This window comes from Vipera ursinii (genome assembly GCF_947247035.1).
Source record: "Vipera ursinii genome assembly, chromosome: 1".
Taxonomy (NCBI): domain Eukaryota; kingdom Metazoa; phylum Chordata; class Lepidosauria; order Squamata; family Viperidae; genus Vipera; species Vipera ursinii.
This window is the reverse complement of record NC_139512.1, coordinates 200547524-200564816: the sequence shown is the minus strand read 5'-3', so window position 1 is coordinate 200564816 and position 17293 is coordinate 200547524. Positions and strand designations below refer to the sequence as shown.

The 17293-nt window shown below is 40.0% G+C and overlaps 1 protein-coding gene across 2 annotated transcripts in view; it reads right to left on the bottom strand.

Annotated features, from left to right (window-relative positions):
• The window catches only part of ESF1 (ESF1 nucleolar pre-rRNA processing protein homolog), a 45469-nt gene extending 28454 nt beyond the window's left edge, over positions 1–17015 (bottom strand). The window contains exons 1-6 of one of the 2 annotated variants that reach the window (XM_083379592.1): positions 16949–17015; positions 13290–13905; positions 9529–9908; positions 5698–5811; positions 4764–4864; positions 826–978 (exon numbers count right to left, since the gene is read on the bottom strand). In XM_083379592.1, coding sequence (XP_083235718.1) covers positions 826–978; positions 4764–4864; positions 5698–5811; positions 9529–9908; positions 13290–13869 — 1328 coding nt within the window. In that variant the 5' untranslated portion in view covers positions 13870–13905; positions 16949–17015. Of the gene's footprint in view, positions 1–825; positions 979–4763; positions 4865–5697; positions 5812–9528; positions 9909–13289; positions 14012–16948 lie in introns of those variants that run through there. The other variant, XM_083379591.1, reaches the window with a different exon arrangement.
• Between the last annotated feature and the right edge of the window lie 278 nt (positions 17016–17293).

Below are 17293 nucleotides of genomic sequence, written 5' to 3'. Positions count from 1 at the left end.
AATCTGGGGGACAATCCTGACCAACTGCCAGATTCCAGGTTTTTCTCCAGTGGAGAAGGAAGGACTCAAGTTCAGTGACAGAGGAAACAGCTTAAACCTTAAATAAGCAGTGTGCTCTACATTGTTGTTGCATTATCATATATTTATCCTATTTATTTTGTTTTTTAAAGGTTTCTCTTTCTCCAAATATTCATTTCCAATATATGCATCTTCTCTCTGTTAAGAAACTGAACATTCAGTGGAATACTCAGAAAGCACAAAAGAATGTGGGCAATCCATACATTAATCCAATCCATACATTAATCCAAAAGTTGTGGACCATATCAACAGGCAGACACAATTTTAGGTCTTTAACCATCCCCTTTTATAGCTTTCTGCAGCCCTCCTGTTATGCCTGATCATAGTTTCAATCCTTCCTAGCCAGCATGCCTAATAAGCAGGAATTGCAAGAGTTGTGACTTAATATTTATTTATTTATTTATTTATTTATTTATTTATTTATTTTATTTTATTTTATTTTATTTTATTTATATACCGCCCTTCTCCCAAACTGGCAGTTTGGATAAAACTGCTTTAAAGCACAGATAGCAACTATACCAAATGTTCAGTATTTTACATGGATTTGAAATACATGTATCAAACTCAGTTTGGTCAGAATACCATCCAGAGAACAAGAGGAAACTAAATATTTTTTTCTGTAGGAGGGAATCCAGATTACAATCAGAGCCCTGAAGGCAAATTTTCACATTCCCCTTGCTTGGTAAGGAGAAAGGTAATCAGAAGTTTGTCAAACCAAACTAACTCTTAAAAATAAATATATGATACCTCAAATCCACAAAAGAATAGCTGCTTTCAAATTCCAATCCATCACACTCTTCATATATTTTATTGGCTGTTTCAGGCGAGTCACAGTCAATTACCGCATAGAAATATTTCAGGCGTTTGAACTGATAGTCTCTTAATTTCTCCTTATAAAGGCTACAAGGAATGAGAAAAATAAGCGTGTGAGAGACAGGCGGTTAAGAAGTTTGTTATATAAAGAAATAAAGAAATGTTAGAGAAAATGAGGCAGCGAGAATCAATATATTATCATCTAATTTCCAGCTTAAAAGGGAGAAAGCATTTGCTAGGATGAAAGCATGGTAATAATGGATATTCCTAACCCTCTCGGTATTTGCAGGGATAAGTGAAGAATTTGCAAGATTTCTGTAGCTTAAATTCTATACGTCTGTTTGGTAGTCCTCTGTTTGTAGTTTGGGATATAAAGAGTCAATTTATCTGCAACTTACAGTCACCCAAGGGATTTTCCCCCCACATTCTTCCTTTGAATAGCAGTTCCCCAGGTCATACCTTTTAAAATGTCCCCCATTTTCAAAAGCATCTGCTGTCTGAGACATACCAATTCAGTGTTACACAAAACACCCCGAACTATTAACAATCTTCTTTGAATCTCAAGCCATAGATCTTTCTTTTCTACATTTATTTATTTATAGTTTTCTACATTATAGTAATGTACAGCACACCTGTACAGAACGGATAACATTTATCAGCCAAGAATCTAGATCATTAGGGCTAAAACAGGCTTTTTTTAAAAATAGGCAAGATGTAGCATGAGTTTTAATGTACTTATCTTCCATTAAAAAAAAACAACTTTCAGAAACAAATTTATTTTTATTTTAGAAAAGCATTTCTTTTGCTCTCCAAAAGAAAAACACTGCTACTTTGGCAATGTCATCCAATTCTGTTTTGAGATGTTTATAAACGCCAAAAATCATTTCCTGATAAAATCCAAATACATATTAATTCAGTTAGTTCAAAACACGGTGGCCTGCATGCTTTTGTGCAAGTCTACATTAGCACAAAATTTGCTCTCTTGCAGGATTCTGCATTGATTTGCTCCAGGAGCTAATTCAACGTGCTGGTTGTCACCTTTGAAGCCATACATGGCCTGGGACCAGGTTATCTTTTCCCGTTTACATCTACCTGACCCACCCGAGTGGGGAAGCTGGCGATGTTATGAGTCCCCTCTCCTAAGAAAGCCTATCTAATGGGACCAAAAAGAAGGGCCTTCTCTGTAGTAGCTCCCTTCCTGGGGAACATCATCCCTGAGAAAGAAAATTGGCCCCCACAATGACCTTCTTTTGAAAGGCCCCGAAGACGTGGTTTTGCCAGTGGCCCTGGGGACATAGAGCTCGTCAAGTGGCTGGTTTGATTGTTGTCACCAAAGAGGGTGGGGGTTTATTGGGTTTTGCACTGGGCTTTTATTTCTGTAAGCTGCCTAGAGTCACCGTGAGTTGTGCGGCTATTAAAATGTTCTTAATGAATATATAATGAAATAAATAAATATTAATAGACTACATTTTTGTTCATTCTATACTTTTGACTTATCACCTAAAAATGGAAAGTCCTCTGGAAAAGTGGCTATCGTGGATCATCTGATAGCAATCGCACTTAGACTTATATACCGCTTCACAGTGCTTTACAGCCCACTCTAAGCAGTTTACAGAGTCAGCCTATTGCCCACAACAATCTGGGTCCTCATTTTACTGACCTCGCAAAGATGGAAGGCTGAGTCAACCTTGAGCCAGTGAGACTCAATCTGTTGAATTGCTGGCAGTCGGCACTCAGCAGAATTAGCCTGCAAAACTACCTTCTAAACTTATAAGTCAGGATGTGTACTAATAGTAGCAATGAACAAATAAAATAACCACATTTTGTCTCAACACACACACACACACCCCTTTTCGATTTTATTACTGAAAAGTCAGATATACCAATGCCAATAAATTAGAAAGCTCCATATATTGGAGAAAGATTCCACCTTGTGGTGAAACACATTATGCAACATTCCAGAGTTATTTCAGAAACGAGAAGCATCCAGCTTGTAACTACAGCTTCAAAGATACATTAAGAAACCCCCCCCCAAAAAAATAAATCATAATTTATTAAGATACAAGGACAAACTTTGGAAAGTTTAGAAAAAAGACATAGTACCCACAACATCTTATTGGGAATTTAAATTTGGAGAATATGCAGCAATGGCAAAACTAACAGTATATACACACACACATACACAAAACAGAAATTTAAATTTAAACAATATAAATTACATATTATGCAGCATGGTAAATAAAAAGAATATGGATTCTAAAGTCTATGCCACGGGTGTCAAACTTGCTCTGTGACGTGATATGACATATCGCGACTTTTTTTCGCAATGCTGGAGCCAGGGTGGGCACAGCCTCCGCATGATGCAACCGGCCCACAGGCCAGCAGTTTGATACCCCTGGTCTATGCCAATAGGAATTGCAAATTGTTTAGAGTCTAAAGAAGGAAGAAGTCAGAAATTAAATATTTACCTTTTTTTTTAACAAGGGTTTGTTTTGTTGTTGCTCAATATTTATAAATAATAACATAGTGATTTGGCATGAAGCTAAAAATTTGTACTATACAATACTGTTATAAATTAAACATTGAAAACAAATAAATGTGCTCTATTTAGTATCTTTTACTAAAGTTATATTGAACATTAATTTATAACTTCAGTAATTACCTGTCCATTTGTAAAAAATATTTTTTTCAAAAATACATTTTTGTTTTAAATAAAAATTAAAAGGAAAAAGAATTGAGTTCCTAACTCAGTGGTAAGTGCACTTTGTTAGAACAAGTGTTCATAATGCCTCCTTAAGTAACACCAGCTGCCTGCAATTAGTGCAGGTTCGCATCCCACCAGGCTCAAGGTTGACTCAGCCTTCCATCCTTCCGAGGTAGGTAAAATGAGGACCCAGATTGTTGGGGGCAATTAAGCTGACTTTGTAATAATGCCGCTTGGGGTGTGTGTGAAAGCCCTAATAAGCAGGCATATACATAGAATGAAGGCTACTGCTAAGCTTGTAAGCCGCCCTGAGTCTTCGGAGAAGGGCGGGATATAAATGGAATTAAAATAAATAAATAACACACTGCACAGACAAGTTACGTTTTAGTACACTTTTTTTAAAAAAAGTTTTTTAAAAAAGTTTACAATTTATGATTCAATTCCAACATGAATAAAAATGGTGGTAGCAGAGTCTTGTATGGCAACTGTTGCCCACAGCAGTATCTGTAAGTTAGTGGAATACCGCATACTCCCTTTCACATTCCTAAGGTGTCTTAGGAAGCAGAGAAGCAGACCACATCAACAACTGCACCCACTCACTCAAGTTTCCAGCAACTAACATTGAGAGATATACTGCTGCCAGTATATCTTATTAGTGGGTATAATAAATAATTGTCGTGAATATTGCCATTGCCTTATTTCATGCTGAATTTATCCAATCGCTTTTAAAGTCAACCAAGTTGAAATTCTATAAAACCATGCACTGTATTCAAAAGTATTTCCTTTTTTCTATTCCGAATTCTTCACCATTCGTGTTCGCTGAACAACTGTCATGGGCTTCCCTATACTTGCCATTTTAAAAACTTTTTTCTTTTAAAAAACAAATGATGGACTTATTTTTATAGGCACTTATGCCAATCGATTATTGCTACTTTATGCCTTCCATTCTTTAGCAGAAGGAAGGAAGGAAGGAAGGAAGGAAGGAAGGAAGGAAGGAAGGAAGGAAGGAAGGAAGGAAGGGAGGGAGGGAGGGAGGGAGGGAGGGAGGACATAGCATATGAAAGCAACTCTGGATCAAAGCCTGATGGACTATGTAAAAGATACTCAGGCACTTAATGCATAGAGAAAAGGGTACGCAAAGAATCATCCAAAATTCAACATGAAATACCTGTCTTTTTCTGTGACATTTGGAGGAAGGCTTAATAATTCTACGGGGCCTTTCAGTTCTTCCTCTTTCATTCTCTGTTTTCCAAACTCTGAAGGGTAAATCTAAAGAGTAACAAGAAGAAGATACACATCATATACCAGCTTCCTATCTTTTCCTTGCCATCAAACTACCAGGGTTATGAAAAGAAGTTCACATGGAATATTTACAAAAAAAAACAAACCCAGACTATCACTAAAGCTATGAAAAACTAAACAAAAAAAGGAAGTCTCCATTTTTATTTTGTATACCCACTAACACAAACGTGCACATTATCTATAAATAACGTAATTTCAACCAAGTATTTTCAAGTGATTCAGAAGAAGAGTACGAATACCTTAGCAGAAAAGCTAATTAAGATTCTAATGCATACTTATGCTGCTGCTAAAAAAAAACGAAAATACATAATCGGAATCTGAATGAATACACAGACAAAATACAGTATTTCTGAAGTTTAACTTCGCGTAACGTTCAAACCTAAGGATGAATGTCCACGCTGGGTATTTTTCATTTGCCTACTTTTTCTACCCTGAACACATTAGGAAGACCCAGTCTTCTGGAGAAGGCTCTAGTATTGGGAAAGGTGCAGGAAACCAGCAGGATGGACTGTGTGACAATGATCTAAACGTCTAGGGTGGGAACAGATGCTAATGGAGGAAATCTATCTACAGTATACGGTTGCTAAGAGTTGATGCTAACTTGATGGCACATAATCAATCCATTTCTCTTCCTCTTTGATCAGGATGCTGCAGCTGCAGTCTTTGCCAGGGCTGTAGCCAAAGGGAAAGAAGAAAGTGCCGTTTCCAAAATTCCTACCAGCCTCTAATCAAAATGATAACAAAGCATTGACTCCCATGGCTGTTGATGATCTGAATAGGTATTTATTGCGAGGGCTTACCTTTACAGAAAAAATAACACCCCCTTTGGGTGTAAATGAGTTAAGCAAAGCCAGGAGGTCCTTTGCTTTCAATCGATCCCAATCCATGTTACAAACTGCCAGTCTGTGTGTGATCTGCATCAAAGGAAAGAAATTTGTAACAGGATAACACAATGCATGGAATAATAGGATTTCTTTAACCAGGGGAAACGGTTGGGCCTATCATTCACACAAAATTCTGCTGTGAATTTAGGTTTCTGTCTAGCAGGGGGGAATCACACTTTAACTGGAAGGCCACAAAATTTCTTGCCTTGAAGAAGATGAAAATCTCAAAATAAGAATTCAACGCTGCTCTCTCAATCAAGCCCCTAGCTGAAGAAATATAGATCACTTCCAAATAAGTTGAAGCCACTCCTTAAAACAACAGTAACCGATAACACAGATAAGACTAGTCCGTTTAAATACACAAGACAATCCTTTCTGGTGATGCTATCTTTCCCGGCATAAATGAACTAGGACAGGGCTTTTCAACCGGTAGTACGCATACCACCTGTGGTACTCTGCCACCTGGCAGGTGGTACGCGATGTGGTAAGCGGGGCAGAGAGGAATGAGTTGAAGCGGCGGCAGCACCGCACAAGCCCGGGAGGCAGCTGGAGCTGCAGGGCTGTCGGGGCTCTGCAGAGGCACCAAGATCACCGCTGGGCTCCAGCTGATCGCCGCTTCCGGGAGAGGAGAGGATATAAAAGGAGGTGTCTTTGGCGGGAAAGGGACAGCGAGGGGCTGCCTTGCCCCACCCCCTGGATGCGCCAAGGGGAGGTGGCGAGCGCCCAGCATCGCTGCTGACCATCCCTGCTGACCACTGAGAAAGGAAAAAGGTAGAAGCGCTTCCCTTTTCCTCGAGATGCCAGCACTCACGCGCTTGCCGCCTTCTCTGTGCACTCCCCCCCGGGGCAGAGCAGAAACGAGATGGGGGCTCGCTGGCTCCAGGTGGATGTAAGGCCCCGTGAAGTGCGTTCCAGCTTTGATGGCCCCCCACTGGTAGATCAGCGCCACGCCTGCTCACTGACCTTGCCTCGAAGCCAGCAGGCTTCTCTTTCATCAGGACTGCCTCTGCCTGCGTGGGATGGCTATGGCCGGCAGCAGCATTGCCACTGGCAGTGCTGGCAATCTCTCCCCCTCCCGTCATCCCTTCCTGAGCACGGAGGAAGGAAAGAGAAGCAGGGGAGGAAGGAAGGAAGGAGCGAGCTGGGAAAGAGACTGCCTTCTGAGTGCTTTGCAGGTTCGTTTTTTTAAGCTGCAAGAGGCTCTGGGCAGGAGGCTTCCCATTTTGACCCCTCCTCCCATCATTGCCTCTGCCTGAAGGGCCTCCCCGTGGCTGTCAGCTCACCTCTTCCAGACCTGTGCACATGTGAAGGAAGGAAGGAAGGAAGGAAGGAAGGAAGGAAGGAAGGAAGGAAGGAAGGAAGGACGGACTCAGGGAACTTGGTTGGAAATGCCCAAGTTTGAAGGAGGGCTGTCATGGCTGAGCAAAGCCCAGGATCGCCAGGAGCAGCTACAGCTGATTGGCACTTCTGCAGGGCTATAGGGACTGGGCAGAAGCCCAGGATCGGCACACACTTCTGCAGGGTTGCAGGGGTGAGACAGAAGCCCCAGGGTCGGTGCTTCTGGTGCATACGGAAGAGAAAAGGTGGAGAGGGAGAGAGGAGAGGCTATAAAAGGATGTTCTGGCAGGAGAGGGAGAGAAAAAAAAGAAGGGGGGAAAGAGAAGGGGACTGAAAAAGATAAGAGAAACGCAGCCTTGAAAGGAATCAGCTGGAGGTGCACAGAAGAGAAAAGGAGGGGGGAGAGAGAGGAGAGGCTATAAAAGAAGGGGAAATGATATAAAATAAGGGAGGAAAAAAGGATATAAAAGAAGGGGGAGAGAAGAGAGGATATAAAAGAAGAGGATATAAAAGAAGGGGGAGAGAAGAGAGGATATAAAGGAGAGAGAAGAGGATATAAAGCGGGGAGAGAAGAGAGGATATAAAAGGGGGGAGAGAAATTTGTTAAATGAGCTTTGCCCCATTTTATGACTTTTCTTGCTATAGTTAAGTGAATCACTGCAGCTGTTAAATTAGTAACATGGTTGTTAAGTGAATCTGGTTTCCCCACTGACTTTGCTTGTCAGAAGGTTGCAAAAGGGGATCACATGACCCTGGGACACTGTGAACATCATAAATATGAATCGGTTGCCAAGCATCCGAATGTAAATCACATGACCCTGGGGATGCTGCAACCGTCATAAGTGTGAAAAATGGTCATAAGTCAATTTTTTCGGTGCCGTTGTAACTTTGAACAGTCACTAAGTGAACGGTTGTAAGTCAAGGACTACTGGTACTTTATCACTTTTTTCCATTTCTTTTTTTTTTTTTGGTCATCAAGTTTCTGACACCTTGCTAGGCGAGTGGTGGTACTCGAATATTGCCATATTCTAAAAGTGATACAATCGGTGAAAAGGTTGAAAAGCCCTGAACTAGGAGAAATTTTTTTTAATTTCACATACTTCTAGGACAGGGGTAGGCAACCTTGGCTCTTTTATGACTCGTGGACTTCAACTCCCAGAATTCCAGAGTCAGCTGTGAATTCTGGGAGTTGAAGTCCACGAGTCATAAAAGAGCCGAGGTTGCCTACCCCTGAATCTAGGACAAGGACAGACAATCTTCTGAATCTAGTGTTTAAATCTGGATTAGATTTTTAAAGGTTCTGTGAGCCCAACTACAGTATTTTGTAAAAAAATGGTGATTACAAAATGACCCTAAAAGAAGTACAATCAATAACAAAAAACAGGGGAAGCATCCCTCTCCCCCTCTTTTTTCTCTCTCTCTATCAGACAGAAACTGTCACAAAGAGAAATGGACAAGCAGGAAAGACATACAGAGGGCAGACACAGCAAGAGAAATAGCAAGAGTCAGAAAGAAAAACAGACCCAAGCCAAGAGGGAACAAACATAAACCCCACAAAGCCCAGAGAAGAGACTGACACAAAGAGAAGGCAGCAAATAAATGCACAAAAGCAGAGAGACAAAGGCATGGAGAATGTATAAAGACAGGTGTGTGTATTTGTGTTTCCCACTCTTAGTGATTGAATAAAATAGCTGTAAAGATTTGAAATACTATATGATATTCATGCTTTAAGTGCCTTGGGGTAACAGTGGAAGATTCCTTTCCTATCTATCCAATTTACAGACTGAGAAAATGTTTCCACCATACGTGATGAGATTGCCTCATTAATATATGCAAAGAGGAAATTGTTTGATAAGACACCCCAACCTGGTTTGGATGGGCGGACGCAGTGGTACCTAGAAGTGGCAGGTTCTACCAGCTGAAAATATCATGCAGGCTGAGAGATTGGACTGTAGAGATAAGAAACTAATGTACAAACTCATTTCACATATGAAGCTCTTTGAGTTCAGTTCTACTTGGACCATTACTGTGTTCACCAGTCATGTGGGATTTTTCAGGTGCAAGGGAAATTGTGCACAATACCTTCCTAAGCCCTAGCAAGCAAGCAAGGGCAAACCACTTTGGAAAAAGCTTGCCAAAAAAAAATCCTGCAAGGATTTGCCCAGGCAGTCTGGAGAATTGGATATGACTGAACGGAAGAAAAAGGAAAAGTAGTTTGGATACTGCAAATAGCAATGAAATAGCACATTAAAATAGTTGGCCCTTAAGATCCATTAAACAGGGCAAGCATCCAGTAGTCCTCCAAATGTTGTTGAAGTAATCCGTCACCCACGTTCATTGACTACCCATAGTTGATTCAACCCAACATCCTAAAGGATCACAGATGATTTACTGTATCTTTAACCTTACCTGATCTGTTTGTGGGGCATCTTTCCCCAGTTCTCCCCATTCATGTATAACTTCTGGATCTTTGGGGAATATCTCCAAGAAGTCATCTTCCTCTTCATCCTCAGAGCTGGTTTCAAGATTGCCTTTCCCCCTAGCCAAATCTGGCCCGCTGTCACTCTCATCGCCCTCGGTTTGACTTTCATTTGCTGATTCTTCTTCATCATTTTCTGAACGGCTTTCCTCTCCATCATCTCCCAAATCACTTTCCTCTTCCAGATTACTGCTGTCCTCTAATTTATCTTCCTCTTCACTCTCCCCGTGGCTTTTTGAGTCTTGCAGATTAGAACTCTCTTCAGCTTCACAACTTTCATTTTTCAGAGGTGCCTTTTTAACATCATTTGCTAAATTAAAGAAAGCCAACAAGACGTTTCATATACTTGCATTGTAATTCTACTGCAAAAGAATTCATGACAACAATAGTTTTTCCCCTATTTCCCACACTAAAATCTACTGTTTTTGCAGAGAGAGAGAGAGAGAGAGAGAGAGAGAGAGAGAGAGAGAGAGAGAGAGAGAGAGAGATTTGGCAAAATGAACATAACTTTTTACCCAATAACAACTTACAAATAGCATGTTTATAATAACTGTCAAAGACAATTACCCATTTTCCCTGAGCAGTTAACAGAAATTCCCATAATAGTGTCACCTCAAAAAGCCAAAAGTGCTTTAAAACAAGTTAGCTGGTTTCTCCTGCTTTGTCTAAGTCCTTATTTTTTTTGTCTAAATAAGCACATGAATTGCAATAAATTAAGGTGCTGATATATTAGCTACTTTGCATTTCTAAAATAGTGTACAGATGTAAAGATGGGTACAAATGTATATTAAGCCTATTTTATTTATGTAGTTGGATGGATGGAGGGACAGATCGTCATGGAAAAAAATGTGGGTTTGCTAGGAGTCAAAAAAAAATGACACGATGACATACAATTAATCAGTATATTCAGTATGAATGAGATCTCTGCCTTAAGCCAAAATCTTCCAACCAGAAATATGGCAATAAAATAAACAGGCAAATACCAGAATTACAATAAAGCAGGATGAGAAGTAATACCTTAATAATATCATTAAAATCACTATATTCAGTGCCTCATTCCAGATGTGAGGGTACTAACACAGCAGATCTCTTTACCCAGCAATTTTCTTTGGGACAGTTAACAATCATTTTCTGGCTAAATTCTACAGTTTTGTGGCTATTCTCTTCACTTGAACCCAGGCATATCTTACAAACCTGGGAAGTCACCAGCTACTTAATCATGTGGGTGGTATAGATCAGAGCACTGTTTTCTTAAACTATCCGTGGTTCCATAACAAATGAAGATGCTTTGTCAGCTAGTTCAAATATTCAAAAGAAGCATATTTTATGTTTTGGATCAGGTATGTCAAACTCGCGACGTCACGTGACGTCACACAATGTATTGCGACTTTTTCCCCATTGCCGGCAATGGGTTGGGCGCAGTTTCAGCATGACGAATCTGGCCCGCGGACCAGCAGTTTGACATGCCTGTCTTGGATGGTTTCAAATTCACTAGCCATAAAGCACAGGGAGATTCTGGCAGCTCCCCTCATCCAAAGTCAAACTGAAACTTAATAAATTTTGGTCCTCAAAGAGGTTTCGAAGAAAAGTCACAAAGAATATGAACTTTTACATGCATAAATATACCTTAAATGTTTTTTCAGCATTCACTATAACTAAGACCAAATGTCCAAACAAATGGACATTTATCTAGACTTCCTTTAAGAAATTTCATTTCAGACATTGATGAAATAAGTTGTCATATACAAGCTCAGAGAAAGCCAGTTTAGTGTAGTGGTTAAGACATCAGACTAGAACTGGGAGACTGTTGAGTTCTGTTCCAGAAGTGAGTTCTAGCAATTGACAGAAATCAACACTGACCTGAAGTCATTAAAAAAGGCATCAAGCTCAGACATCCCATTAACATTTAAAAATCCAGTCATTTAATATAAGAGAAATATCAAGTACGGTATTACTAAAACATGCTTTACATGAAAGAAAAATTAATACTATTACTGTGTTGTGTTCTGTGGCCTTGAAATTTTTAATAATGGTTTAGGGAAGAGGTGCCAGACAGAATTTCAAGAGGTACAACTAAGAGTGGTTTGTGTCCCTTAGTGACAAGCCACAAATCACAATTACTGTTGTAGAGGGTGCAAACATTAATCAAACATTTCCGAGGGGTGTAGGGCATATAAAAGGTTGAGAATCACTATTTTACAGGAACATACCTAGTGACATTGCAACTGCTATGGAATAGATTTCTTTGGAAAGATACCCTTCTGTAGCCCTAAATAGTGATATCCTGCAGGCTTTACAGCTAGGTAGATATTCTATTTTAAAAATCAGATTTATCTGAACTGCGTCTTCCAGAGATTTTACCAATTTCACTATTGATTTTATTTGTAAGTACACATACAGGGATGCGGTGGCTCAGTGGGTTAGGATGCTGAGCTTGTCGATCAGAAGGTTGGCAGTTTGGCGGGTCGAATCCCGAGTGCCGTGTAACAGAGTGAGCGCCTGTTACTCGTCCCAGCTTCTGCCACCCTAGCAGTTCGAAAGCACGTAAAAATGCAAGTAGAAAAATAGGGACCACTGCGGTGGGAAGGTAACAGCGCTCCGTGCGCCTTTGGCGTCTAGTCATGCCGGCCACATGACCACGGAGACGTCCTCGGACAAGCGCTGGCTTTTCGGCTTTGAAACGGAGATGAGCACCGGCCCCTAGAGTCAGAAACGACTAGCACGCTTGTGCGGGGGAACCTTTACCTTTACTTACACATATCAGATCAAACAGAATCCTTTTAAAATTATGCTATTAACAGATGATTTGTTAATAATTCTGTTATACTAGAACGACTAGTATTAAGTTAATTTTGCTATAATACAATACATCAATCTGCAGCCACACAGGGTCAGGCTATTCAGTTATGTTAGTAGACAAGATAGATAAACACATCCGGCTCTTCCATCTGCATACAACATCTTTGGAAACAAGGAAAACAAGAGAGGGCAAACAAACTAGTTTCTCAATCTTAATGGTTTCAGAACCAGTCAGGGCTAAATTCAAAATATGTTAACAACCCTTGTCACGTTCTGAAATTAGTAGATATTTTTAATAAGATGATTTAATTCGGGTGATTCAAATTATAGCAATTTATAATTGTTATAAAATTCCTGTTTTGAGAAACAAAGCATGGTATGCAAAGAGAGGTTATATATCTCCTGGGTTAACTTACTAAGATTTGCTTATCAAAAGCAAAGCAATGAAACTTACCTCCCAGGAGACAGTAAAGCTGATGCAAACGACAACTGCATTAAACCAGGGGCGTCAAACTCAATTTCATTGAGGGCCGCATCAGCATTGCGGTTGCCCTCAGGGGGCCGGGTGGGTATGGCCAGGGTGGGCGTGGCCTACTGGGTGGGCGTGGCTAGAGTGCGTATGGCCTACTGGGTGGGCGTGGCCAGCTCTACATCGTTCGCATCAAGGGTGCCTATGGGGGCCTGGGCAGGAGTGGGACAGATCTGAGGGTCTCTGGCAGGAGGAGGGTCTCTGGGCCAGAGCCAAGGGAGTGGGGGTTGTTCCCTCACTGTTTACAGGATGGCTTCGCGGGCCGCATGAAACCACGGATCTGGCCCCCGGGCCTTGTGTTTGACATGTCTGCATTAAACCAACACCATTCCCCTTTTCAGCGGCCTGAATTATTTTACTTACTGTAATTTCCCATTGCTTTTTCTTTTACAGTCTTCTTGGAAGTTTTTTCACATAAGGTCTCTTCAGAAATGCCATAATTGTTTGGCTTTGGGGGCGCCGCTGCAAGGTCTTGTGGAATTTCAGTTGCTTTTTCCCCTTTTATATCCTTTGCTGGTTTAAATGATTTGCCTTTTTGATCATCGCTTTTTAAACTATCTGACGGTGGGACAGATGAAACCTTGTCGGCCTGCTTGCTTGTTTGCCTACCAACTGAAGACTCTGTGGAGTTTTTCCCCCCTTTAGATTTGACCTTTTTCAGATTTGCTTTCTTTTCACTCTGCTTACTCTCAGTCTCTGAAATATCGGAATCTGAATCAGAAAGCTCATAAAAACGTTTCAGGTCTTCTGTAGAGGTACGATTAATTGGTCGACCTCGTTTATCCACAGTATATTTCAACTTGAATTTTTTGTCATGAAACATAGCCCGAAATCTTGAATCAATTTTGATCTTGCGGTCCTTTTCTGGCATTTCCCAAAACCGAGGGTCTTTTGTGATGCAAGAAAACCGCTTGTCACTTGCGAGTTCCTTCTTAGATGCCATTCTTGCTTTTTTTAAAAATGCAACAAACCTGAACTACTGAAAAGAAAAAAAATAAAGTATTATTATATCATAAAATAGGAAACACTATCCTCTAAAATTAAAATAGTTCAAATTATCATTCAGTATAAATTTACTCCACATATTCTCCCATTGATCAGGCATTATATTGTATCCAAAAATTTTAGCCCATTTAATCATATGTCGTTCACATTCATTCATGGTCCATATTCATTTTCAATAAAAGTTGTTACATCTTAAGTGATAACATGCTCACCATTAGTGTACAAATCCTATTCATCTTTTCATAAGATGAAGTATCATTGACATCTGATACATTTCCAAAGATTTACGAGGGAGTGTCAATTACATGATAAAAATGCAATCAATATGAAGACAATATTTATCGTCTTTGGTGAACATGTAACAAAGCTAGGAATTATTGGGATCCGTTACGTACTTTAATTCAGAGAATTCTTAAAATAAATGTACAAATAAAACAGATTTTCCTTTAAGACTTGGTTGATAAATAAGACTGAAAGAAAGTATGGGATTTTGTTTCCATATATGACAATAGCAGCGAGACTTTTATTGTGGACAGATTCCTACAATGGAAAAATGGATGAGATTAATGAAATTGGCTGAGATGGAGAAATTAACTACTTTGGTTTAAGAAAAGACTGGCTTTTTGTTTGGAAACCACTTTTGGATGTTTTGCTTGAAACTGAAATAATGGAACTTCTGGAATTTGAAGATTAGAATTGTTTATGATTATAAAAATATTGTGCATTATTAATTTCAGAATAACAGGTTAATCTATTTTATATTTTTATCTGTACTGAAGAAAGGTGGAAGTTACTCTTTTTCTATTTCTTCCTTTTTTTCTTTTCTGCACTTCTAATTTTGCTTTTTTTCATCTTTTCTTTGACTGGCTCATTTTTTCTGCTTCCTTATATTTTATCTTTTGTTGAATGAATAAAATTATAAAAAATTAAAAAGCCGCGTTCCATAAGACTAAAAACATTATTTTTGATCAGGTTTTCAGAGAAGCATATCATAAATAGGAAAACACATTCAATCCTCCCCCTTCCTTTCTAATGTTCAACCTTCTGTAAAATTGTAGTAGTTTAATTTAGACATCATCACAAAGTATATGAATATAGGCTGATCTGCTTCTCCCAGGAAATGGGGCAGATGGAATAGGAGCCACATTTTCACAAAAGTCTCCTAAAAAGTAAAAGTAGAAAACTGAAATATCTCTGATGGCTGTTATACTAATGTGAAATGTTTCTTTCAGGGAGATTCACTAATTTTCTTGTTTTAAGCCATTCAGCAAATTAAGATAAAAGAACTGAGTGGTTTCAGCTTACCCTTCTGCTGGTCTAGTTATGCCATCTCAAAGATGGGATATTATTGCCTGGGGGAAATGTTTTGAAATTAATAATTCATGCAACTATTGTACTGCCTACTGACTCAGCAGTACAGCTTGGATAGCTGTCAGAATGCTACCATCCCAACTCTGGGGAACCGTGATACTACCCATCAGCAGAATACAGTAGTTTTTAAGATATTTTTCCTGAGATGTGTAGCTACTACAGCCACTGAGTTTCTGCTCTAAATAGTTCAAATCATAGCGTGATATTATGTTGCAAAAACGCAATAGATATAAAACATATTCAGTTAACAAATGCAGCCAAACAAAATTTTACATAAACATCCTCTCAGACCTAATATCTGTGATTTTCAATTAGGAATGCAATAAATTCAGCATCTAGGCCCTGTGAGGATCTGTTTGTTGCCGTTAGAGCCATCCAACATTTTTAGGTCAATTAAGGATAACATTAGGTAGCATGTTACATCCACCTATGTTGAGGCACGTAGGTTTAAATGACACTGAAAAAGATTTCAAATTGCTTCATCCTTTGGTTCCATTTATATGCATATTAAACCTAACCGAATCGAATAAATACGTGCTATGCATTTATCACTGTGTATGTTACACTTACATTGTTCATTAGAAGATCAAAGCAGTACAGTCAAGATCCTTTCTCATATTACCTTCCACTGATATATTGTGGGGTGGTTAAGACTTAAACACTGGCTAAAACCAAGCAATAAATCTGTAGTACTGAGATTTGAAGACAGGGCCTTCATGATCCTAACCAATACACCACGCATGGAAATAACAGGTACTAGTGTATTTTATAGTGACAGATTTTATTTTCCTGGGCTCCAAGATCACTGCAGATGGGGACTGTAGCCAAGAAATTAAAAGACGCTTGCTCCTGGGGAGGAAAGCCATGACAAATCTAGACAGCACACTAAAAAGCAGAGACATCACCCTGTCAACAAAAGTGCGTATAGTCAAGGCTATGGTCTTCCCAGTTGCAATGTATGGCAGTGAAAGCTGGACCATAAGAAAGGCTGAGCGCCAAAGAATTGAGGCCTTTGAACTCTGGTGCTGGAGAAGACTCCTGCGAGTCCCTTGGACTGCAAGGCGATCAAACCGGTCAGTCCTAGAGGAGATCAACCCTGACTGTTCTTTAGAAGGCCAGATCCTGAAGCTGAAACTCAAATACTTTGGCCACCTGATGAGAAGGAAGGACTCACTGGAGAAGAGCCTAATGCTGGGAAAGATTGAGGGCAAGAGAAGAAGGGGACGACAGAGAATGAAGTGGCTGGATGGAGTCACTGAAGCAGTAGGCATGAGCCTAAATGGACTTCAGAAGATGGTAGAGGACAGGAAGGCCTGGAGGAACGCTGTCCATAGGGTCGCGATGGGTCGGACACGACTTCACAGCTAACAACAACAACAACAACAACAACAAAGTGTATTTTAATGGAGAATCTAGCAACGCAGCAGCTATTCCTCGTTAGTTAACATCAGCCAACTACATTCTAGTTTATCGTGTTGCGGGAATCAGAGGTGAACCCACTGTTCACTTAACAAAGATTTAGCATAAACAACGTGCAACGCGAAGGGAAAATGAAAGTGAAGGTCCGATTAGCTATACCTGAGCCACAAGGCAACACAAAAGAATCTCACAACCCCGTAATGCTCCCCAATAAAAATCACACTTACTTAATTACGCGTCAATTGCGCTAGTCTGCCAATATTTCCACTCGCCTCTACAGACCTCGCGTTGATCACACGGATCGAAAAGACTTCCGGGCGCAGAAAATGTACGTCATTTCCTACGGCGCCTGGACAGAGACAAATTTATCTTAAACTTCGTAAAGAACTACTACGGTACGTTAAAGGGAAATTGAGTCTCTACTACTTCGGGTCGTTTTTTTAAAACATCTGGACTTTAATGAACTCCCTCAACAACTTTATCGTTTTTGTTTTTATAACACACATCCAAGAAGCACTGGTTGAACGTAGGCTGTAATTTAGCCTTCAGCATAGACCATGGAGCAGATTTAG